The 24,541-nt window shown below is 44.8% G+C and overlaps 1 protein-coding gene across 23 annotated transcripts in view; it reads left to right on the top strand.

Annotated features, from left to right (window-relative positions):
* Atxn1 (ataxin 1) overlaps positions 1-24,541 on the top strand; it is a 383,376-nt gene that overhangs the window by 348,289 nt on the left and 10,546 nt on the right. For all 23 annotated transcript variants that reach the window (XM_074082859.1, XM_074082860.1, XM_074082854.1 and 20 more), the window contains one exon: positions 18,507-20,517. In XM_074082859.1, the coding sequence (XP_073938960.1) occupies positions 18,667-20,517 (1,851 nt within the window). In that variant the 5' untranslated portion in view covers positions 18,507-18,666. The remainder of the gene's footprint in view (positions 1-18,506; positions 20,518-24,541) is intronic.

Consider the following 24,541-nt stretch of genomic DNA (forward strand, 5'->3'; position numbering starts at 1 on the left):
GCTTCTGTGAAGTGCTCAGAAGCCAATTTTGTGAATTTGAATGAATATGTTTGTTATGGGCTCGTCTTATCTGCATTGGAAATGTAGATTCAAATGTAGATAGATTCAATCCCTGCCTTATGAGTGTGTGCCATCATCCCATAGGCTAACCAGAGTCAAATGGAAGGCAAATTATCAAAGAGAAGAAGGACCTAGTTTTTAAAACATCTTTCTTGAAAAAAATCGGAGTGTATCAGACAAGGTAAAATATCTCAATGTTGAAAGGATTCATTTAACTACTTAAAATTCATCTGGAGCATAGTGGTTCCCAGCTGTAATCCCAGCTACTTGGGAGGTGGAGACAGGAAGATCACAGTTCTATGCCAACATGAGCAAAAAGTTAGTGAGATCCTGTCTCAGAAACAAGCTGGGCATGGCATTGCATGTCTAGGGTCCCAGCTACTTGAGAGGCAGAGGTAGGAGGCTCTCTAAAGCTAGCCCAGGCAAGACCTTATCTGAAAAACAAACTGAACAAAAGGGGCATGGCTCACGTGGTAAAGCACTTGCCTAGCAAGCACAAGACCCTGAGTTCAATCTCTAGTACTGCCAAAAAAAATTTTAAAAAGGCTCTGGCTGGGCATGGTGGTACATATCTGTAATTCCAGCATTGAAGGAGGCTAAGGAAGGAGGATTGTAAGTTTGAGGCCAGCCTGGCCTACATAGTGAGACCTTATCTCAAAAAAAAAAGGAAAGAAACAAACAAACATAAAAAATGATGCTTTGGCCATCGACATGAAGAAATAATACAAAACTCTTGGCCTAAATGTGGTACTCAAGTGGATGCTGGGTTGAGGGGGATGATAAGGGGATGTTGGAATATCCCGGCAGGCAACCAAGCTATGAGACTGAGGTTCAGGAAGGAGAATGTATGGTTTGTGATAGACATTATACTCTCATCTGTCATCTTACTTCATCTCTCAACAATCTCTCAAACACACTTTATTGTCATTCACGTGTCACAGGTGAGGAAACTGAGAGGTTAGCTACGTCACTGCTTTGGATGGGTTTTGCACCCCAGGAATTCATGTGTCTGAGGCTTCTGGTATTGGGATGTGGTGTGGCCCTTTAAGAGGTGTGACTTAGTAGGAGGTTCTGATGTCACTGAGCGCCCTGCCTGGGAAGGGAGAACTGATCTCCTGGACTGAGTTCTCATAAAGGCCAAAACTGACCGGCATCACTCTCTGGCTTCCTGGTCTGAGATGCAATCTCTTCCTCCTTACCCATGTTCCCATGTTGGTGACAGTCCGGAGACCCTCACCAGAGACTGAACCAATGGGGCTGCCTAATCTTGGAGTTCCAGCCTCCAAAACTGTGAGCTAAATGAACTTCCTTTCTTAAAAGGTAGTCTGCCTCAGGCATTCATTTCAGGAAAATAAAATTAACTAATACATACGTCATCCATGGCCACGGTGCTAATAAACAAAATGAGTCTTATCACCAAGCCACTAACTTACATTTTTGCACTTCTTTCTGTCATGAGACATTTCACTGCCTATGTAGATTGCAGATATCAGTACTTACAGCAGCATTATTATCTTTCATTTGCTACTATTAGAGCCTTAAATAAAGTAGCTGGCCATTTTTTGTGCTTTTATGATGTAGTAGAGATTCTTCTTGGGTCGTAAACAATAAAGAGGAAAATGATTGATTTAATTTATAACCAGTAATTATGTCTAAACAGTGTACTGTGTGCTCTGTGTTCAAAGAACTCAGAAGGCTTCTATGTAAATCACAGGAATAAGCAACAAATGATAGACAAACTTAAGTTTAAAATATGAGCACATTTGAATTTTAGTTTTAAATATAGGTATAATTAACCATTTGTTCTGTAGACAGAGCTTCAGGGGGTAATATATCACTGTACTTACATGGAGTATTTTCCAGAAGAAGACAATTTTAGAGACTTACCAAGTGTTCTGAACTGATAAGACTTTAGATGATACCTCATTAGGGCAAGTGAGGCAGGGAGCCTTCTAATTAGAGATTGTTCCATCCAGCATGTTTTCTGGAGACAACTGGTACATATGAAATGAAGCTACCTGGGGAGGGTTTGGGGGCCTTTTCATGCTGATAAAAATAGGGCTTACATAAGGAGGTCAGCAGGAGGGCCCTTCTCGAGACAGTCATAACAGCAGCAGTGATATTTGTAGGTTTGCAGGATCAACCCTGATTAATGAGTCCTTCTCGTGTGAACTTACAAGCCTACAGGGTAAATGCCGGTACTATTTCCACTTTAGAGATGAGGAAACTGAGGCACAGAGAAATTAACTTATATCAGGTGGGGTAAAGACACCAGGATTCCAGTTCAGGCCATCTCAATCCTAAGCCTCTTCCCTCCACCAGAGTGACAATTCAGTTTGATGCTCAAAATCAGTTCAACACTAAAAGTAACATTTTTATGGCACACTACTGCCTATATGCTGGGCATGGCTTTGCTCCATGACAACTTCGTGAACTAGGGCTTATGAGTTCCATTTTCTTTTCTAAAAAATGTATTAGAATAAATTAATTGTACAAAGAGGGTTTTATTGTGATAGTTACATGAAATTGATAAAAGTACATACATACATTTATATGCATACATGTAAATACCACAATGAAACCATCCATTTTCCTACAAACAACCTCATTCCATTCTTCTTCGCAGCTAAATAATACTCCGTTGTGTATATGTACCACATTTTCTTTTTCTAGTCATTGGTTGTTGGGCACCTAGGTTGCTTTCATATTTTGGCCATTGTGAATATAAATAAACATGGGTGTACAGGTGTCTCTATTGTGTGCTGACTTGCACTGCTTTGGATATATGCCAAGAGCAGAATAGTGGGGTCATAAGGTAGGTCTAGTTTTAGTTTCTCGGGGAGCCTCCATACTGATTTCCCTAGCGGCTGCACTAATTTACATTCCCACCAACAGTGTATAAGGGTGTCCCCTCCTCATCCTCACAGGCATGTGTCATTTGTTGTCATGATGACTGCCATTCTGACTGGGGTGAGATGAAATCTCAGTGTCATTTTTTATTTGCATTTCCTTGTCTTCATTTTCTTAAAGAGGAACCCAAAGCTTACAAAGCTGAATAACTTTCCCAGTTACCCAATGTCAGAACCAAAACTCATGTGACACCAAAACCAACCATGTACTTGTTCCCCAGTGGAGTGTGTGTCTTCAGTGCAGAAATTAAGCAAAGTATTTCTTCTCTTTAGTTGTTGACCAGCTTATCATTATAACCTCCCTTTCACTGCACATCCAAGAAGGATTTCATAGTGGAGTAGTCCCTGCTTCCCAGGCCCTACATTTAAAAGTAAATTACAGAATATAAAAGTGTCCTAACACCTCCTGCTGGCTGTAGTCCACGTGACAGAGTGCCTGGGTCAGAGGGCAGTGCCCATTCCTCCAGGGAGGGTATCAATTTTGTGGTTGTTGTTGAATGAATACCTGATTAAGTTAATGATGCTGAGCCAAGGCCAAGAGGAGCAATGTGCCAGAGAATTGCTGCAGGTTTCTGGTCATTCATGGAATGTTCTTAATGTTCCACTGGCTTCCTGCTGGGAAGCCCATGAGCCACAGGAGAGGCCACTGTAATTACTAAGCTTTTTGATTGAAAACATGTGCAGGTAGCGAATCAACCCATTGTCCATATTGCTGGTGACTGGGAACAACTCGGGGGCATCCTGAGTTCCACGGTGCAGCCTCGCTCTGGAGTAAATGAAGGTAGAAAGTAGGTTTCCAACTTGCTGGGCTTATCAAAATGAGCCGTTCATCTTCTGAGGCTCAGAACTCAGTCACCCGTTCACAGAGTTGTGATCCTACCCCTAATTTTAAAACATTTGTGTCAGAGAGAATTTTTATCTCCACTGATTTTTTTCCAGCTGGTCTCCTTTTCCTTTCTACACTTGATTTAGGCTGGTTTCAATCAAACTTGTCTTTGTAAATACAAATTCTTTCAGTAACTCCAAAGACGACTGAAGCATTTTCCTTGAAATGAATCCTAGGACAATGTAGGGATAGAAGATGTGAATTTTTAGGGGCCTTCTTGCATAGCACACATCTTTCCAACACCTCACACAGTGGACATTTACTTCCTGACACAGGAAGCCTCGGGGATTGATAATCTCGTGGGAGAACAGGTGCTAGAAATGGAATCTCTGGGTGCAGACTCTGCAAATGCATGATATTTTATGCCCTCCCATTGTGAGCTCAATTTTTGATCCAACATTGCAACATCCCATTGAAAATCTGGAAGCCAATCTGAAAATGCTTTGCCTTTTAGGATCCACTTCTAAGGAAGACAAATTGAAATAGCCACGGGATGAGAACTGTGCCAACAGAGAAAGAACAGCAATCCTAGGATCTCAAAGGCTTACAACCTTTGGTCTGCACCCACAGTCAGGGAGTTTACAAAGTAATGAACAAGACATATGAAAACAAGGATGGCAGTGGTGTAAATGGCTCTGCTGAGATTTCAGAAATGATTACAGAAGGAAGTAGCAATCCTCTGACCTGCTGGGAGCAAAGGCATGGCGTGGCAGACAGTGCTTGCTCGGTTGAGGACTGAGTGCAGTTGAGTTCGCAATTACTGAAAACTGTGTGTGCAGAGATGCTAAGGGTGCACAAAGATGAGGCATGAGGGATGGGGTTGAGGTGGGAGCTGAAAGGTAGAATAGAATGGTGGTTGTCAGCAGCAGCTGGAAACTTCAGGTGATTCTGATCATGCCCAGTGTAAGAGCTACTGAATGAGAAGACAGGTGACAAGGTGTGTCATTTGAGTGGAAGGTGTTCTGATAGAACAGAGGGAATACACATCTCCAGAGGCCTTGAACAAGCACAGGCGAGGGCCAGAGCAGGATACAGACACATCCATTCAGTTACATACTTCCTGTCCACTACAGTGGCAGAGTTAAGTAGTGTGACAAAGCTGTCACAAAACCAAAAATACTACTTTTACCTGAGGTTGCTGTCCCCTGATGTGGAGGGTGGATCTGACAATCTGGAGAAAAAATGGGGGGAGGGGAGAGGAAAGAGAAGTGGGGCTATCGATCAGCTTTGGTTCTGGAGTGAACGAGGACATGACAGGGGGTGGGGGCAGAAGGCAGCCCTAATTTATGTTTCTTAACTTTTTGTAACTCAAGGTCCCCTTTGTGACTGTAAGAAAGGGCATGCAGTTTTAAGGGCTTAAAGATGTCCTGAAGTCCAGTCATGAGATGCAGACGGACTCTGGCTGGTCTTCCAGGGACCTATAAAGCCCCAAGCAGAACTGAGATGGGGGGAGCATGTGGTTTAAGAACAAAATTGCCAATTGTTTGCACACTTTTCAATCATGATGTGATTTTTTAATTTTTATGTTAGAATGTACATAACACAGAATTTATGATTTTGAGTGTCCAATTCGGTGGCATTAAGGATTGTCATTTTTGTGCAACCATCACCACCATCCATCTCCAGAACTAACTCATGCCAGACTGAGGTTCTGTACCTTTTCACTTCCCTTGCCCCTTTCAGCCTCTGGGAACATCTACTCTGCTGTGTGACTCTATTAATTTTACTATTCCAGCTGCCTCCTCTAAGTGGAATCAGATAATGGTATTCTTTTGTGTGTGACTTCTTACACTTAGCATAATGGTTCAGGGTTCATATATGTGGCAGCTTGTATCAGAATTTCAGTCCTTTGTAAGGAAAGGTAGTTGAACAAATACTCATATCTACACAGCATTTTCTCCATCCATTCCTCTACTGATGGTTAGTTAGACCTTTTGGCTGTTACGGATAATGCTGCTATGAACATTGGGACACAGTACCTGTCCCCCTCTTGCAATTCTTTGGGTTTTCCCTAGAACTGAGTTGCTGGGTTACATGGTAATTCTGTGTGTAACTTTTATACCCATTGCCAAACTGCTTTCGATATATGCATCCCATCCTAACAAGTGTAGAGTGGGGTCTCACTGTGGATTTGTAATTCATTTTTAAGGGGCAGGTAAAGGAGGTAAGAACACTATTTTTGTGTTGGCAGGGGTGAGGGAAAGAATGGGAGGCTGGATTTAAAATCATTGGGCCATACCACTAGGGTGTGATGGGATTACAAAGGAACTTAAAGATCATCTGTACCAGGGATTCTCACATTCAGCTGCACACTCGAATCCCCTGGTGCGTTTTTTTCTAAAGCAATGGTGGTCCCCACCTCCAGGAATCCTCATTCAGCTGCCTAAGGTGGATCAGGATGTTGGTTTTTTTGTGTAAAAGTTCCCCAGGTGAGTGTGATGTGCAGCCAGCACTGATCTCTTACTCTGCAAGTGAGGAGAGCATGGCCCTACCACTAGGGCTCCAAGGCTGCTTATTTTTCAGCTTAGAACTATGCCATGGATATATCCATTGTTCAGCAAGACCATGAGCACAGTGAAACCAGAAAAGTGCCATGTACGTGTCCTGGGGGAAGTATGTCCTCACAGATTTGGAGAGCCACAGGTTACAAACACCTCCTTCATTTGGGCCATCAGGATGGTCAGTGTCCAGTGGCTGGGACTGATTTCTCATTAGATCAGTTCTACTGACCTAATGCTATACCTGGAAAATTGACTGGCCCAATGCTTCTCACACATATATGCCATTGAAAATCCACAGGGCAGTTCTTTTATGGGACCTTGGCCCAGGCCACATTACCTAGGGTAATCAATAACCCTGGCCTTTTCTGTCCCACTGGTTACAAGCCACTGTTTTGGGGTGTACAGATTTGGGGTAATGCAGTCCTTGATTCATGATGCATTTCCATCCCGGAACCTCAGACCTCATTTAATGTGTTTATGATGTGGTCTGTTTCAGTATCAACAATCAGCTATTAAAAAAAAGCTTATTGGCCGAATACAAAGTTAGGGAACAGTTTTCACATGAGTGCTCTCACTTCTGACAAAATTGCAAGTTCTGGGAGTTCCCCCAAACCACCCTCAGTTTTGATATTTTACCAAAAGAACTCAAAGAACTTGTTGAAAGTCATTATACTCATAATGATAGCTTATTCCAGGGAAAGGACATACAGAACAACCTGCTAGGACAGGAAGTGTGTATGGCAGAGGATCAGAAAGCGCTAGATCCAGGAAGTACATCCTCCTCCCCTGGTGGAGATACAGATAGAGTTAGCTCCTCCCAACTGCAGTAAGTGACAGTGTACACAGAATATCACCAGTCAGGAAGGCTCACCTGAGCCTCAGTGTCTCGAGTTTTTATTGTAGTCCTATCATGCTCTGCCCTTGTGGGTGACCTTTAGTCCTCAGTCCCTGTTTGAGGTCACATAAATCCCTTTAGTCCCTAGTTCCTCAGAGGTTGGAACTGAGACTGTGTGGCCCAAGGCCTCCAGCGTAAATCACTAAGTTAGACAGCCAGCCAGGGACCAACACCCCTAAGTAAACAAATACCCTTAGGAACCAAGACATTCCAAAGGCCTACAAATCACCCCCAAGTAGCAAAGGGTCAGACCTCTGCTTGGGTGAGAGTGAATTCTTCACTGTGTACTTGAAATCCATTCTACAATCCAAGCACGGGAAATCCAGGTTTTGATTCAGACGAGCCAAGATTTTCAGAGTGTTTCTGCCATTTATTTAACCTGTAATTTTAAATAAGTATTCTTGTCTTTTGAGATAGGATGGTTATACCCTGATTGTGTGTAAGGCATCACTGTAGCCTGCACAAAGTAACCTTTGAGGAGTTCTCATGTCCACTGTGCCTGGAGGAGGCAGGTCACAGCAAGCCTCAGGACCTTTGCAGTCAAGAAGATGGCAAAGCTGTCTATTTTCTGCTGCTATAACAAAGTGTAAGACTGGATTTATTTGGCTCACAGTTCTGCAGGCTAGGAAGATCGAGGGGCTGCATTTGCTGAGAGCTTTCTTGTTGTGTCATCCCATGGTGGAAGGCAGAAGGGCCAGAGAGCATCATGTGCAAAAGAAAGGAATTGGATGGCACTCATCTTTTTATCAGGAGCCCCCACTTTCCACAGCTAGTCCATTCTTGCAATAATGGCATTAATCACCCACCTCACAACACTGTTGCATTAGGGATTAAGTTTGTAACATATGACATTGTATGCACATATGAATAAAAGAAAAAGTTTGTAACATATGAACTTTGGGGACACTCACTCAAACCATAGCACCCCAGAAACTGTGAAACAACCATAGAAGGGGAGCCAGTGTGTGACTGTCCTGGAGAAATTGTTGATCTGTTTATGAATTATCTGGAAACATCAGCTTTCCTTTCATCTGGCCACATCAAGGACAATAAATACTCAAAAACCTTCCCAGAATGCCTCAGTTACCAAAGTGCATACTTGTAATTTGATGGAGAATTTTCCTGTCCTCTATTGGTAAACTCAGTTCATCTCATCTCCAGGAAACCTAGCCCCCTGGTGGCCAGAAGGATTTCATGCAATGTCCTTGAGCTGTCACCCCTTTGCTTTATGGTGTGTAGCAAAGCTTTGAGAGTGTGTGTGAGCAGTAAGCTGGCAGCCTTCCCTGTGAGATGGGGACAGAAGAGTCTGAATTTCCCCACAATGCCTTTAGGGAGTTACTCATCTGAAAAATATTGTAGAAAAGCAGGCAGAGTGGAACTAGGAATGATTGCACTTAAGCCTGGCCAAGAAATGTCAAGTTTCAGTCTAACATCTGACCTTTCTGTGTGTTCTTTGTATGTGGAATCACTTTCGTGATTTTTGGTGTGAATGGAGGTCTGTGTGGGGAGCCATCATAAATATAGTCCCATCTAAGAAAGTCAGGCAAAGAAAGAGAATAAATTCTCAAATATCTACAACATTCTCTTTTATGTCAATCACAGACATGAGAAGGAAAGAAACAGATGTTTGAAAGGATTGATAGTTTGAAGGTGGTATATTGATTTCATATGAGGCCAGGAGAAATGCGCAATAGATAAATGTGGGTGATTGCTGGGAAATTCTGAGGGGACATTGTGGAATTGCACTTATGATGGCTATCATTTATCATTTATTGTGTATATTATGCTGGGCATTGTGCACACCCATTTCATACCGTTTTATAGTCAGAGATGGTAGTTACAAGATTATACATTGTTGAAACACTTGCCTCCTTACACTGGGGCACATGTAGAATTTTGAGTCAAATAAAAATTACATTAAGAGGAAAATAAAAAGATTACACAGGCAAGTAGGTATAAATCCAGGATTTGAACCTGTCCTCTACCTTAAGCCATAGCCTACCCTTTAGACAACTCTGTGTGTCCTTATTATCAGTAGAAGCAATGATATTGACATATTACTTTCCTGTCATTATCAGTAACAAGAGTATTAATGCTTTGTGTTGCTGTTCTGTATGTGTCAGTGGCTATGAATGAATGCTTCCGGCATTCTGCCGTGAGCATTGTCACTGTGGGGATAAGGACATTCAATCAAGAGTCAGAAGTGCCAGGTTCTCATCCTCCTAACGCTTATTCTAACTGTACTCATCATATCACATCAGTCTTGGGGCTGAGGTCATGAAGAAAGCCACCTCCCCTTCTCCCTGAAATAATTTACACTAGACAGTGGGGGCGGGGAGTGGGGAGGGAAGGCCCTCCAAGTCCAGGAGTTGTGAACCAACTTTCCCCTTCCCCTCTCCCCCGATCCACATCAGTGTTCCCAGCTTTCAGCAAAGTGGCAATAAACAGCCACCCGGGTGCCTGTGGGAAGCCATTCTGGCCTGGAACACTTGAAAGTAGAAAGGTATTTGCTTATACATTGAACCAGGAAAAGTCTTGACAGAAAGGCATTTCCAGCTTTTCTTAAAAACCCCAGCTCAACCTGTGCTGGACAATTCGCTTGGGACCTGTTTGGACCCAGACAGTGATTTTTCCCGTCTTGAGCCTTTCCAGGAATTCCATCTTGGGCAGGTGGCCAGAGGACACTGCGGCATAGACGCTGCAGCCACATTCTCCCTGCCAGCAGCTTCTAAGATCCCACAGCCCGTCCTCCTGTGCTCACACATGGTGACATGAACCCGGGCAGGGGGACCTGCCCACAGGGCAGCCGTTCTGATGTTTTGGAGGTTGGAAAACGCCATCCAAAACATCTCCAGTACCCACTGTCACCAGGAAAACCAGGATGGTACTGACAGAAGCCAGCATTATAAGGAAAAGTTCTCCCAAAGCTTGGTAAAGTCTATCTCTCCCTTAAGCTGAAAGCAGCAGCAAATAAGTGGCCCCACTGGAGAACAAGGGAGGCGGCAGTTTTGGCACCTGCCAACAGGGGGCGTCCAGCAGACAAGGCAGCTGGCACAGCTGTGCTCCTGCTGAACCCTCCAGGGCTGTCCTTGAAAGCCTTTAATCAGAGAGGACTCTGCTCTAGGCAGAGCTTCCTGAGCCAGTGTAAACCCAAGTGGGGGGCTGTGTTATTTTGGGAGGAGTTAAAATTTTTAATCATTGCATTAAATTTAGTCATGTTCTTGACCAAAAAAAAAAAAAAAACCAAAAACTACAAATATACAGGGCCAACACTATTTATAGTGCTGATAATTAGTGTCAATAGTAAGGTCTCTCCTCCTTCGTTCCCTTGACTCCCTGAAAAGACAGCTGCAGGCAGTAACACCGCCCTAGCATGGCTGTCTGCCCAGAGCAAGGCCTGAGAGGTGTGCACCACCCCTGTTGAGGGTGCAGACTTGAACTTAGGTTTTGTCACCCTAGAGTAAGAGGGCTTGTTTAGAAGGTGTGTTAGCACCCATATTCTCTGTGTCCTGCCTCTACTGACAGCTTTCTCTGCAGCCTCATCCTGCTGGGGCCTGGATCAGGATTTGGTGGGTGTCACTAGCTTGGCTCTGGGCCAGCTTCCTAACTTCAGTTCTCTGAGGTTGTTCTGTCCCTTTCAAAGCTTTTTTCCATCAAACTGCCCAAATGATGGTGCTTCCCAGTGCATCCATGTATCCAGCATCATTGTCGGCAGAACAAGAAAGTGACTGCCAAGGCTACTTCTCACTGTGGCTCTGGTCTTAGAAAAGCCTCAGTGACCCCATCTGAAAAACAGAGGTGATGATACAAACGTCTGAGTCTGCTGGGAGGAGTTAACGAGATGTTTAAGTTAATGACATGTAATAGATCAATTAGTGAAGGTTATTTGTATCGGTGTCCTTGGCCTGCCATAATAAACAACCACATACCTAGTGGCTTAAGACCACAGAAATATACTCTCACATACTTCCAGGAGTTAGAAGTTGGAGATCAAGGTGTTGACAAGGCCGTGCTCCTTCCACAGGCTCTTTCTTGCCTCATTTGGCTTTTGGTGGCTCTGATTTGGGTTGTGACTGTTCTATTTCAGTCTCTGCTTCTATTTTCATATGGCTTTCTCTCCTGTGTGTCTTAATCTTTCTCTGCCTCTATCTTCTAAGGACACTTGCTGAATTTAGGGGCCCCTGGATAATCCAGGATGATCCTTAATTGTATCTGCCAGGCCCCCTTTTCCAAATACAGTCACATTTATAGGTCTGGGTGGACATGACTTTGGGGTCTATCATTTGACTCACTACTCTGTTTTACTAATAATAAATTAAGATCTCTACAGTATTATTTCTTTATGTCCTTGGGCACTTGTGTGGACTCTTTCTAGCCTAGGTGAAAGTTGCCTGGCATTCCTTGCTTTATCTCTTTTTTTTTTTTCACCATACTTCTAGGAAGAGCAAAATCCCATGCCACAGGAGCACAGAGTCAAGATGAGGCTGGGCACCGTGGCTCACATCTGTTATACTAGCTACTCAGGAGGCAGAGATTGGGAAAATAGTGGTTTGAGGTCAACCCAGGGAAAATGTTAGCAAGACACCATCTCAACAAGTAGAGACCAGGCATGGTCGTGCATGCCTATTGTCCCAACCACGTGGGAGGCATAGGTAGGAGGATTATGGTCTAGGCAAAAAGCACAGGACCCTACCTGAAAAATAACTAAAGTGAAAAATGGCTGGGGGTGTGGCTCAAGGGGTAGAATGCCTGCCTAGCAAGCATGAGACCCTGAGTTTAAACCCCAGTACTGCCAAAAAAAAAAAAAAAAAAATAGAAAAGAAAAAAAAAAAAAAAACAGCCAGAGTCAGAGTTGAGCCAGGTAATCCAGCTTGCTGGAGGCTCACAGCCTGCCTGCTCTGCCAATTGGTATCAAGTCCAGTCCAGTTTTCAGGCTGTGTCTGGCCTTCTAGTCCCTTCCAGAACCTCCTAATTTGGACCCAGAACTCTTCCCTGTGAGGCTTAGGGCTAGACCCTTAAGAGAAAGCCAATAACCAGTTTCCATGGAAGACACAGCCAGAGGAAATCTGAAAGCAGGCCAGGTCCACAAGCAAGCCCTTGACACAGGTGGACTCACAGTCTCAAAGGATTCGTAATGAGAGAAAAGTATAGAGTAACTCAAATGCCCAGCCAGGCAGGGTCCCTACTTTTCTCCATCTGCATGGACCCTCGGTGTGGCACAGGAGGCCTTGCAGGAGACAGCAGCCCAGCCAGTTCCTTGTAGTTCTGATCTCTTTCCACTGTCTCTACAGATCACAGTCCTCCGTGGCTCTGCTTGCTACCTGCCTTGTGTCACCTAATCGCTTCGCTCTGGACATGACCCATTTGCCACGGTCCCTCCCCAGCAGCTCATAAACTGAGGCTGGATTTTTAAGTGAAGCTTATAATCGCCCCAACCATTTAGGAATTCTACCAAACTGTTGGTTCATGTTGAGTATATAGTCAAAAAATTCCTGGGCTTTTTGATTTAAACCATTCTTAAGCCAGCTCTCTTCCAGCCCCAGTACAAGCCTAATTGAGCTATTGAAACCAAGGGCAGACATTTACTTTTACTCTCATTAATCTTAATTTTCTTGGTTCTATGCTATCACTTCTAGCCTCTGAGGATAAATTTGAATATTAACCACAACATATTAAGTATTCCTTCCAGCCTTCTCTTACCTCTAAATATGATAACCAAAGCAGTAAGAAAATGTTGAACAGAACTAAAAACAGAGTGACCTGCCATTTGTTCCATGCTGACATTGAATAATTAAAAGTCCACTGTACATTCAAGAAATGAAGTGAGTGTTCGATGAATGAATATGTGATCATTCCCTTTGAGGCATGCTCAGTCAGTCAACCATGGAGGTATCTAATTATGGCTGTCATTCAACACAACTTTCTCCATCCTGGATACTCCAAGGATGTGAGATTTGGGCTTATTTTTCACAATTAACCAAAATGATGTGCCTTCTGCCAGTGCACTATATGGTTCTTTCTCTCTAATGATATTTATAATAAAACTGGAAGGATATAGGTAAGTCAGGACTTCAAGAATTCTCCCTGTGGCCTAGAGACCTCTGCCTCCTAAAGGGTCATACGGTTTTTCCAGTACAGGTTGAGCATCCCTTATCCAAACTGCTTAGGACTGAAGCATTCCAGATTCTGGATGTTTGTTTGATCATTCACACGTGTGTAATGAGACCCAAGTCTAAAACAGAATTAATTTATGCTTCATAAATACCTAAAACACATAGCCTGAAGGTCATTTATACGCTATTTTTAGTGCACCTGAGTTCTGACTGCAGTCTGTCACCTGAGGTCGGGTGTGGAATCTCCCATTTGTGCAGACATGTCAGCACTTAGAAAATTTCAGATTTTGAAGTATTTTGCATTTTGATTGAAGAGATTAGGGATGCCCAGCCTGTCTGACACAGCTCATCAATCTACATTTCCTCCCCTTTGAAGCTGTGTCTATGCTCCTGTTCACATCCGATAGACACACCCAGGAGCCACAGGTTCACTCAAACTGGATCAGGTGTGTAGACAGCACAACTCAGCTTATTCTGTGGCCTTGAAATGCATTTTTAGGAATCTTCTATTCCAAGCACTTGGTTGGTGTTTACCACATGTGGACTCAGTGGCGGTATGTCCTCACATTAGCACAGAAATATCTTTTCTCACCACTTCTCAGTCTGGATCCATGAGAATAGTAAAAAAAAAAAATTACATTATAGCAATGACTTAAGTATGGAGTTTCTTTTGTTAGATTTTGTTGTTCCTGGAGATGATTGAATTATGTATAAAATTTATAATAGCCTTTATAAAAAATGTGTATAGTTTTTTAAAGAACCAGGAAAATTGGATATTTGTTATTTACTGACCCCAAAGTAAACACCAAAGCTTCACCTAAATATTAGCCATTTGTTTGCAAAATCCCATCAGTCCCATGTATATACAGTGCCTAGTTTGGTTTCCCATTGCCTACTCCTGCTGGTGGAGTAGGCTAGAGCACCTGCCTAGCAAGCATGAGGCCCTGAGTTCAAACCCCAGTGCCGCCAAAAGAAGAAAAAATAAAAAACCTGCACAGACCCATTGCCTACTCTTTACTAGGAAGGGGCTAGAGATGTTTAATTTGCTTAAGAGTTTAGAAGTAGAAAATTTCATCTTATACCTGAAATTCTTAAAAATGTAAAATTATGTGTGTGAGTTATCTGGGGATCTTCTGAGCCAAGAGGTCTAGGTGGGGCCTGAGATTCTGCATTTGCAGCAAGCAAAGAACCTAAGGACAAAACTTCAACTACAAAGCCTTGTGCCCCTGAGCTAAATTTGAAAATACCACTGGAGAGGGAAGTATGAATGTAGATGCTGCCTTTAAATCTATAAATGCCTATGATACATTCAGGATGGTGGTTACCAGGCACACCATAGGTAGTAAACCCTAATCAATTGTCTTGATTCATCTATTAACTCCCTTCTGCTTCCGTATCTTTCCCCTCTTCCAGAAATGTTAGCTAGTGCGATGTGCACACATGGCTCTCTGGTAATGTAGCATTTATATTATTGTTTGTAGTTTCATGTTTAAAGAAATCTTTTGGGCATGTGTTTCAGAGCTGAACACCAGAACCCCCAAAGGGTAATTCTCTGCAACTAGAAAGAAACCCTAAAAGCACAAACCCCATTTTTTCCACCTCTTTTGCCTTTCTCTTTCCCTTCCCTTCCAGATTCCTAAATGGCATCCCACAAATAATCAATCACCTGATGTACCAGGGGTTCTGTGCCATACTATGCCTCCCCCTGGTGGTTAACTGAAAACAAAACAAAATCCAATCGCCTATAGCCAGGTGCCAGTGGCTCATGCCTGTAATCCTAGCTACTCAGGAGACAGAGGTCAGGAGGGTTCATGGTTCCAGGCTAGCCTGGGCAGGTCGTTTATGAGACCCTATCTTTAAAAAAACCCAACACAAAACAAAAAACCCAACACTGGTGGAGTGGCTCAATTGGGAGAGTGCCTGCCTAACAAGCATGAGGTCCTGAATTCAAACCCCAGTACTGACCCCCCCCCAGAAAAAAATCCAATCCCTAGTCTTAGATTTCCTCCTCAAAAGAAGACAGACAGTATGGAGAGCTAGTGAGCAGAGATGGGACACTTCATCCAGAGTGTCTCCTCCATGCTGCACTGGTAAACACTTCTACACTTAAGGGAATGCCATGTCTGGTGGTACACACCTGTACTCACCTGTGCAAGACAGCTACTCAGGAGACTGAGGCAAGAGGCTCATTTGAGCCCAGGAGGCTAGGACCACCCTTGGCAATATAGCAAACCTCCCCATGTGTAAAAGGATTTAAAAATGTAAGCCAAAACTCCAAAACTAGGGGTGCTGAGGCAGGAGGATCACAAATTCACCTGGGCTACATAGTAGTGAGACCCTTTCTCAAAACACACACACATATTCATACATATATTCATATATATATATATATATATATATATATACACATATTCATACATATATTCATATATATATATATATATATATATAAAAGTTTTTTAATTAGTTTTGGAGTAGGATGTGTTAAGATTTATATCAGTTTGACCCAGCTCCTGTGTTAATCATTGTATCTTGTATCTTTGATTTATCATTGGCAAGCTCTAGAAAAGGTGCTACTTACCAATGGATTTCAGAAGAATAGATTTGAATGTGTTTGTCAGAGCTGATTTGTCTCCTTTGTGGTCCATTAGCAGAATCCCAGCCCCATTATCGTTCAAGGCCGACCTGAAGCCAGTGTCTCTCAAATAAATAGTATAAATAAATTCCTACACTTCTGAGAACCAAGTCAGTATTCTCCAAATTCACAAAAGCTGGGTTCTTAAAGTACCTTCAGAGGGCTTTTCTAGTTCTGTGTGTTGTGCATTCACTTGTACAGGCAATTTTACATTTACATTGCTAATGAGCCTCTTCCTGAATGGGTTTGACATTTTACTTGGCTTTGAAAGGACTTTTATGCTGTTGCTTTTTCTTCCCTAGAGCTGCCTTGAGCTAATTAACCTATTCCCTTACTGGCTGGGCCTACTATATGCAAATATTCTCATTGCAGATTCTGACATACACTGTTGCATGAACACCCTTAATGAAATCCTATGGGGTTTTACTGGATCAAGGCTACTGTGGAACCAGCAGAGGGCGGCATGGAACAGTTGTCTGAGTAGAGTTCAGAAATGAATGTTCCTCGCTAGTTGGGATGAAAATATGGGAGGTTATCCCGTCGTCCCCTTTCTGGAGAGTGATTCTTGGAATCTAAAGAGAAAAGATCATTATCAGTACTTTTCAGATATTCAAAATGACAGTGTTTTTATGTTTTCATTATTTAATTCTACTCTGTCCTTGTAATTAATTTGTATCGGATGCAAATTATGTGTCGTGCTGCACACACATATGCGTATTACATATCTAGATCTAGATATATATATGAGGGCTGTATGGAACAAAGTTATTTAGTACTTATAAAAGTCCTGGGTTTATAAGTTCTAGGACTTATAAAAGAACTTATAAAAGTCCTTAGACACAGTTCTTCATTTGTTTCAGCAATGATATTTGAAGTCTTTTTACTTTTTGTTTCTATCCCAGTCTTTAAGTGCCTCTCTTGTCATGTGAGAAATACTGTTGCTGAAATATCTTTTGATGTTCAGACACCACATTTCTAAACCTTGACTTTCCTATTAACTGATCAAAATCATTAAGAAAGGATAACTTTCTGTTGTTGTCTTTTAACATGTTGTCTGTTTGCTGATGCTGAAGCAAAACCAACAAGGCTATTAAATCACTCCCCCCCACCCCCGCCCAAGTTACAAATTATTGTAATGGAAGCTGGATAGGAGAGATTTGGGATTAAGAGATGCAGAGACAGGAGGAGAAGAGAGAAAGGGGTTGTGTTGCAGTAAGGATCTCATTTTTTCTTCAGTGTGGATGAGGAGGATTGAATGCTGAAAGTGGCTGCCTTATTGTGTTTGTTTTAATGAGATGACAGAAAAGAGAGTCTAGGGAAGAGAAATCCCTACACCTGAGTGTCTGCAATTCCCAAAGTCCAATCCTGTAGCTCACAGCACAAGACACTGCTCACCTCTGCATCTGCGACCCTTGGGGAGCACTCACATCTACTGGCGGTTAGCATGGCTCATATTGGTCCTGTTGATGTCCTTCCTCACACCAGCTAGGCACTGATCACACAGTAGTGGTGGAATCCACTAGTCACTAGGAATCTGAAATATGGGCCCATAAGAACTGACTCCAGTGTCACTGTTTGTAAAGCCAGGTGTGAATACATAGGTCTGGTTTGTCTGAAAGAAGTTTTATCTCTACGGTTAATGATGAGTTGGCCCTTTCCAGAGAGAAGGGAGGGGTGGTGTGAAGAGAAAATTCAAAGACAGAAGGAAGAGAGAGATGAGACAAGTGCATATCTCAAATTAAGGAAACTTTCAGTGCATCAGCCCCATTACTGTATTTTTCTTAACCATACCAAATGTATTTTTAACTGTCTCACAAATTTCTATTGGATTTCTGTTACCTTACAGTGACTGTGCTGGGAATTCTTTTGAAATTGTGGAGAGCAGAATTAGTTTTGGCTGTCTTTACTGAGTTAGGGTATATGTGTGCATGTGGGTTGGGGTGTTAGCCAGGGGGATCACTATAGATCCAGTATGGCCCCAGAGCCAGGTGGCATCTTGGAGGATTGGTTGTGGCAGGTGAGGATTCAGAACCCTACAAGGCCTGTTCTGTACTTCCATTCCTAACCTGTTTCTTCCCAAAGTCTGGCTCTGAGGCCAGAGTCCCCCCCACTCTCCCCTTCACTGGTATCAGGTGAAAAGAGATGAGGAAGGGAACCAACATTTCTGAAAAGGAAACTTGAGAAATGTATCTTCTACCCTCTAAGCAGGAAAAGGAGTGGGGGGAATTTCTTAGGGGAGTTGTTAACTCCATAAAAAACCCCATGCTTTAAAGTTGTGACTTGCTGGGTGTCTTAAATCCTCTTCCACAATGTTCTAACCATCACCAAGAGTGTTTTATCTGCTTTAATATGAGGGCCATAATCAAGTTTTTTGAACTTGCATTGAATCCAGGGGCTTAGTCTTAATCTTGCCAAGATGTTTTCCCCCCCAGTGCTGATATTTTGATTTCCTTCCCTTTCTCCTCTCTTTCCTTTCTTCCCCATCCCTGGCCTCTTCCCTTTCTCAGAATCCAGAGCTGCTGTTGGCCCAGTGTACCCAGGGGGAGATGATTCCTCATGAAGAGCCTGGATCCCCTACAGAAATCAAATGTGACTCTCCATTTATCAGACTAAAATCAGAGCCAGCCAGACAGTGAAACAGCCACCGTGGAGGGGGGACGGCGAAAAATGAAATCCAACCAAGAGCGGAGCAACGAATGCCTGCCTCCCAAGAAGCGCGAGATCCCCGCCACCAGCCGGCCCTCGGAGGAGAAGGCCACCACCCTACCCAGTGACAACCACCGCGCAGAGGGCGTGGCATGGCTCCCCAGCAATCCTGGTGGCCGGGGCCATGGGGGTGGGCGGCACGGGCCGGTGGGGACTTCGGCAGAGCTTGGTTTGCAACAGGGAATAGGTTTACACAAAGCATTGTCCACGGGGCTGGACTACTCCCCGCCCAGCGCTCCTAGGTCAGTTCCTGCGGCGGCCACCACGCTGCCCACAGCGTACCCTCCCCCACAGTCAGGGACCCCGGTGTCTCCGGTGCAGTACGCTCACCTGCCGCACACCTTCCAGTTCATTGGGTCCTCCCAGTACAGCGGGCCCTACGCTGGCTTCATCCCTTCACAGCTGATCTCCCCATCGGCCAACCCTGTCACCAGTGCAGTGGCCTCTGCTGCGGGGGCTACCACTCCATCCCAGCGTTCCCAGCTGGAGGCCTATTCCACTCTGCTGGCCAACATGGGCAGTCTGAGCCAGGCACCGGGACACAAAGTTGAGTCTCAGCAGCAACAGCAGCACCTCGGCAGGGCTCCCGGACTTGTCACCCCGGGGTCCCCCCCACCCACGCAGCAGAACCAGTATGTCCACATTTCCAGTTCTCCACAGAGCAGCGGGCGCGCGGCCTCTCCTCCGGCCATCCCCGTGCACCTCCACCCCCATCAGACAATGATCCCACACACGCTCACCCTGGGACCCTCCTCCCAGGTGGTCGTGCAGTACTCCGATTCCGGTAGCCACTTCGTCCCTCGGGAGTCCACCAAGAAAGTCGAGAGCAGCAGGTTGCAACAGGCCATGCAGGCCAAGGAGGTCCTGAATGGTGAGATGGAGAAGAGTAGGAGGTACGGGGCTCCATCCTCCACGGACTTGGGCCTGGGCAAGCCAGGCAGCAAATCGGTCCCTCACCCTTATGAGTCCAGGCACGTGGTGGTCCACCCGAGTCCTGCGGACTACAGCAGCCGAGATCCCTCGGGGGTCCGGGCCTCTGTGATGGTCCTGCCCAACAGCAGCACGCCTGCATCCGACCTGGAGGTTCAGCAGGCCACTCATCGGGAGGCGTCCCCCTCCACCCTCAACGACAAGAGCGGGCTGCATTTAGGGAAGCCCGGCCACCGGTCCTATGCGCTGTCCCCCCACACGGTCATTCAGACTACACACAGTGCTTCAGAGCCTCTCCCAGTTGGACTGCCAGCCACGGCCTTCTATGCGGGGGCTCAACCCCCTGTCATCGGCTACCTGAGCGGCCAGCAGCAAGCAATCACTTACGCAGGCAGCCTGCCCCAGCACCTGGTGATCCCTGGCACCCAGCCCCTGCTCATCCCAGTGGGCAGCCCTGACATGGACACCCCGGGGGCAGCCTCTGCCATCGTCACGTCCTCACCCCAGTTTGCTGCAGTGCCTCACACGTTTGTCACTACCGCCCTGCCCAAGAGTGAGAACTTCAACCCCGAGGCTCTGGTCACCCAGGCCGCCTACCCAGCCATGGTGCAGGCCCAGATTCACCTGCCAGTGGTGCAGTCGGTGGCCTCCCCCGCAGCGGCGCCGCCCACACTGCCGCCCTACTTCATGAAAGGCTCCATCATCCAGCTGGCCAATGGGGAGCTGAAGAAGGTGGAGGATTTAAAGACAGAAGACTTCATCCAGAGTGCGGAGATAAGCAACGACCTGAAGATAGACTCTAGCACGGTGGAGAGGATCGAAGACAGCCACAGCCCAGGGGTAGCTGTGATTCAGTTCGCCGTTGGTGAGCACCGAGCACAGGTAACCTTCACCCAGGTTGCAAAGGTAGGGGGAGCGACCGTCTTCTCGCTAGATGGATTGTTCCCGTGAGGCAGGACTGAGTGTTCCCATTTGTGCATAGACCACAACCACATTCTGGAAGAAGACTAAGCCCTAATTCTCTATGGCATCCATTGTGTGTAATGAATTAACCCTAGGCATCTAGGATGGCTCTACTTATGTAGTGTCCTTGGTAATTGAGATTACCAGTCTAGTTATTTTTTGTGTTCTGTAGTTGGAATGAGGAACCCCTCGTAGTTGGGAAAAGCTAAGGGTCTTCAGGCCCTTCTAATGATCATCTTCTCAGGAGGAGAACAGAGGCTGCTGTTCAAGGTGAGAACTTTTAGATACAGGTGCCACCACATTATATTCCAAATCCATGTTTTAAAATATAGATTTTAAAGGGTTTGGGGCATGGTTCAAGTGGTAGAGTGCCTGCCTAGCAAGTACAAAGCCCCAAGTTCAAACCCTACTACTGCTCACCCCCACCCAAGAAAACAGAAAGGTAGATAGATAGGTTGATTGATTGATTTTATTATTATTTAGGTTTGGCAAAGCCAATAGATCAAAGACAGTGTGTTATATAGTCTCCAATGGTGAGAAGAGAAAGCACACCATCCCAATGGGGGAGAGTGGGGGAACCAGGATCCCCAGACAGAGAGAGCAAAGGGAAAACATAGGTCTCCAAGGAGGGAATGGAAGAGGCAATCTTCCATTCAATTTTAAGCATGTTAGAATTAACTAGTGTGAATAATTTGGGTGGCTCTGGGGCACGGGGGCTGTCTCTGGTTGTCTGACAGCTGGCCCTATGGTGATCAGGGAAGGTAGATAAGGGCCTTGAGTCTGAAATACCAATATGGGAGGTGTTTCTTGGTTGGTTGGCATATAACAGGCATGCTTTCTGTAGGAGTTAGCTAGACTGAGGAGAGGCAGTCCCTCCCTCTCAATGTCAAACTATTAGAAAATAAAAAGCATACAATACAATCTGAGAAGTTAGGATCACCCCTGGTGACCTCTGGGGCTTGTGGCAAAGTCAGATGCAGTCAAACTGACTCATGCAAGTGTGGTTAACTCTCTTAACTTCCAAAGGCTGTTTCAGTCCACATGCTAGAGTCTTAGGTCATTTGCATTCATTTATTCCACAGCCTGCTTAAATGAAGCAGCAATTGCCCAAGTTGCCAGGAGTCAGCTGGCCTGTCCCCAGCTGGGCACTTTTCTGGCTATGGGACCTACTCTGTCTGGACATGTTTTTCAAGAACTTAGGAACACTCAAATTTGACAGAGCCTGCTTCAAGTGTGAGCTGAAGATAGTTATGGAATAACTGATATTTGGGACACTCAAAATAAAGCAAGCAAATAATTAAAAGTTTGAGTTGCTTTGAGCACTTTTAAAAGATCATAGGAAGTGGGGAAAGACCAGTTTCCAAAAGCATTTTCCAAAACTGCTTGTGAATGAGCAGATATGGGATCTTGCAGTGTTTGGGGTCCTGTGTCACCAAGAGCTTTTAGGCTGGAATACTTTCTTGTGGTGAGATGTCACTAGGCTTACAGTCTCTGATAAGGCCTAAGAAAAATTTTTCAAAAGTTCTGATTCAGAACAAAGGCCGAAATAAAAAAAAAAAAAGATTTGATGTCATAAATATTTAGAACTCACTACCCATCTGTATTTGCTGCTTGCTTCCTATGTGAAATGCGGGAGGGTACTAAAAGAAAGAAATGATTGACGTTTAGAGAAATAGACTCTGAACTGACCCCTGGTGAAGCATGGAAATAAAGCAGAATGAAAAGTAAATGGCAGTTTTAATCCTTCTAACAGGATTGTGACTAGACGCTGGCATGCAAAGAACTTTTATTTTGAAATGCTACTGGCTCCTGAGTAGCATTTATTCTCAGCTTGAGAATAAATTCAACCACAATAGCCAGGGGCTGCACCCACCTACCAAGCATGTGCAGCCTTAGCAGGGCAAAGCCTCTGAGGACCCCATAGCCTTTTCCAGGCTGGAAGAACAATCTAGAGGTGTTTGTTCTTACTTAGAACTTTGCAAAATGAGCACTTTAAATGGTTAAAAAAAATGGCTTCTATGAAGTCAGACCCTGCTTCTATTTCTTTGCCACAGTCTAATCACTAAGTCTCTTTGCTGACAGCAAAGGTACAAACGAGCAGGTAGAATATTTGTTAGGACCCAGTCAGTCTGTCAGGCAGTCCCTGTGTGCCACGTGCACACAGGTGACTCAGCTTTCAAGTCACAGAAAAAAAAAAAAGTGCAAGGCCGGGGCACAGGAGTGATTTGTCAGTTTATTCAGAAGGCTGTCAGAAACTGGCTGACATCACCGAAGTAAATGTTCCACTACTAAGTGACAAGTTCAGAGTTGGAGGGGGTGCGGATAAGGGGTGGTAGAGAGATGGGAGGGGAGAAAGAATTGACACTGGACTTAATAAGGTTCCAAGGACTACAAGCTGCTCTCCATCATTGGTGTCTCCCCAAGGGTTTTCTCCCCTCTCACCTAGTGAAGTGTGGCTAACACTTGGACCCACGGGGAAGTGTAGAAACATGCAAATTGTTGAACTTTTGTAACCAAATCACAAATTTGATTGGGGAAGTTGGAGAAGGGATGGTTTTCTCCATGACAGAAATAGCTTTGTAACCCCAGGCATAAATCCTGCATGAACAGACAGTTGCAAGGATGCCTGGTCTCAGAAAACTTCCCACAGCCATTTCCAGGGAGAGCACTGTGGTATAGTGGGGACAGAGGCAGGGACCAGGCTTTGGACTTGTGTGAGACAAGTTGTTTCACCTCTTTGAGTTGCAGTTTCATTTCTAAAACAGATAAATAATTTAGAGATGAAACTCCAGAGCCTAACAGCTAACTTTTTCCAGTGTGCACAAGAAACCACTTTTACCCTCCCTGCATCTTTATGATCTGCTCCCATGCCTGGCCCAGGGAGCACCATCATTCCCGTTTCTAGTAGTCAGCCTAAGTGGCCACAAGCTAGCCTATGGGAGCATATGCAGTGTGGCTTTCTGGCATGAGCTGGACATCAAAGATGGATAGGTGGTCCACCCCTCCGGGTCAACAAAAGCACCCGTACCCTGATGAGGGCTCATGGCTCCCCATCTACAGGGGTATTATTAGCAACATGCTTCCTGGGTGAGCCCCCACCCAGGGCAGCCCCCGCTGGGGAGACTTTGACTCGCATCTGGCCAACATTGTCCAATCTTCTGAGCAGCCTCCAGTCTCTCTCCTGCTTCTGAGGCTCAGCTTTTCTGTAGACTTCCGACATTTGCTCAGTAGAGCTGAAGTGGAATGTATCTGCAGAGCACCCTGAGCTGACGCTTCCCTGCCACTTTCCGAAACGCTGAGCTCCATGTGTTGTTAGGACTGTCTGTCGCTTCCCAGATCCTCCCAGGGTGACTGCTTCCCTTCAGCTGCTTAATATTCAGTGCTATTTTCCCTTCCCAACTATCCTGGTGTGGGGGTGTGTGCATGCTCCCATGATGTGTCATAATGATGTACTTACTGCATGTCTACTCGTGGCTTTTCTTTCATTCCACTTATTTCTAGTTGGACTGCTGTGGACTGTGACTCATCGGTGGCAGCCTTATGCATTGAATGGATTAGCCGGGGCCTAAAAATAGCCAAGGCACTCATGCAAGCAGCAAATAAGCCATATAGTCAGTCCCGCAGAAGCCAAGGCAAACCTCTTTGCCAGCAGTTACCATGCAGGGCTTAAGTGAAGGCTAACGTATCAAAAAAGAGAGAGTTAGTCAGTGTCCTGAACACAATTTGAACTCTGGGCCTGTACCCAGAGTAACAAACTTCCTATCAGTTCTAATGCCAGAAACTGGATCAATACATGCTTTTGTTCATGTAGCTGTGTATCCCTGAAAAAACAAACAAAAAATAGCAGACATGGTGTATACCTGTAATCTCACCTACTTGAAAGGCTGAGGAAGGAGGATTGCTTGAGCCTAAGAGTTTGAGACCAGCAACCTGGGCAGCATAA

The sequence above is a fragment of the Castor canadensis genome, chromosome 8 (assembly GCF_047511655.1).
Source record: "Castor canadensis chromosome 8, mCasCan1.hap1v2, whole genome shotgun sequence".
NCBI classification, from domain to species: domain Eukaryota; kingdom Metazoa; phylum Chordata; class Mammalia; order Rodentia; family Castoridae; genus Castor; species Castor canadensis.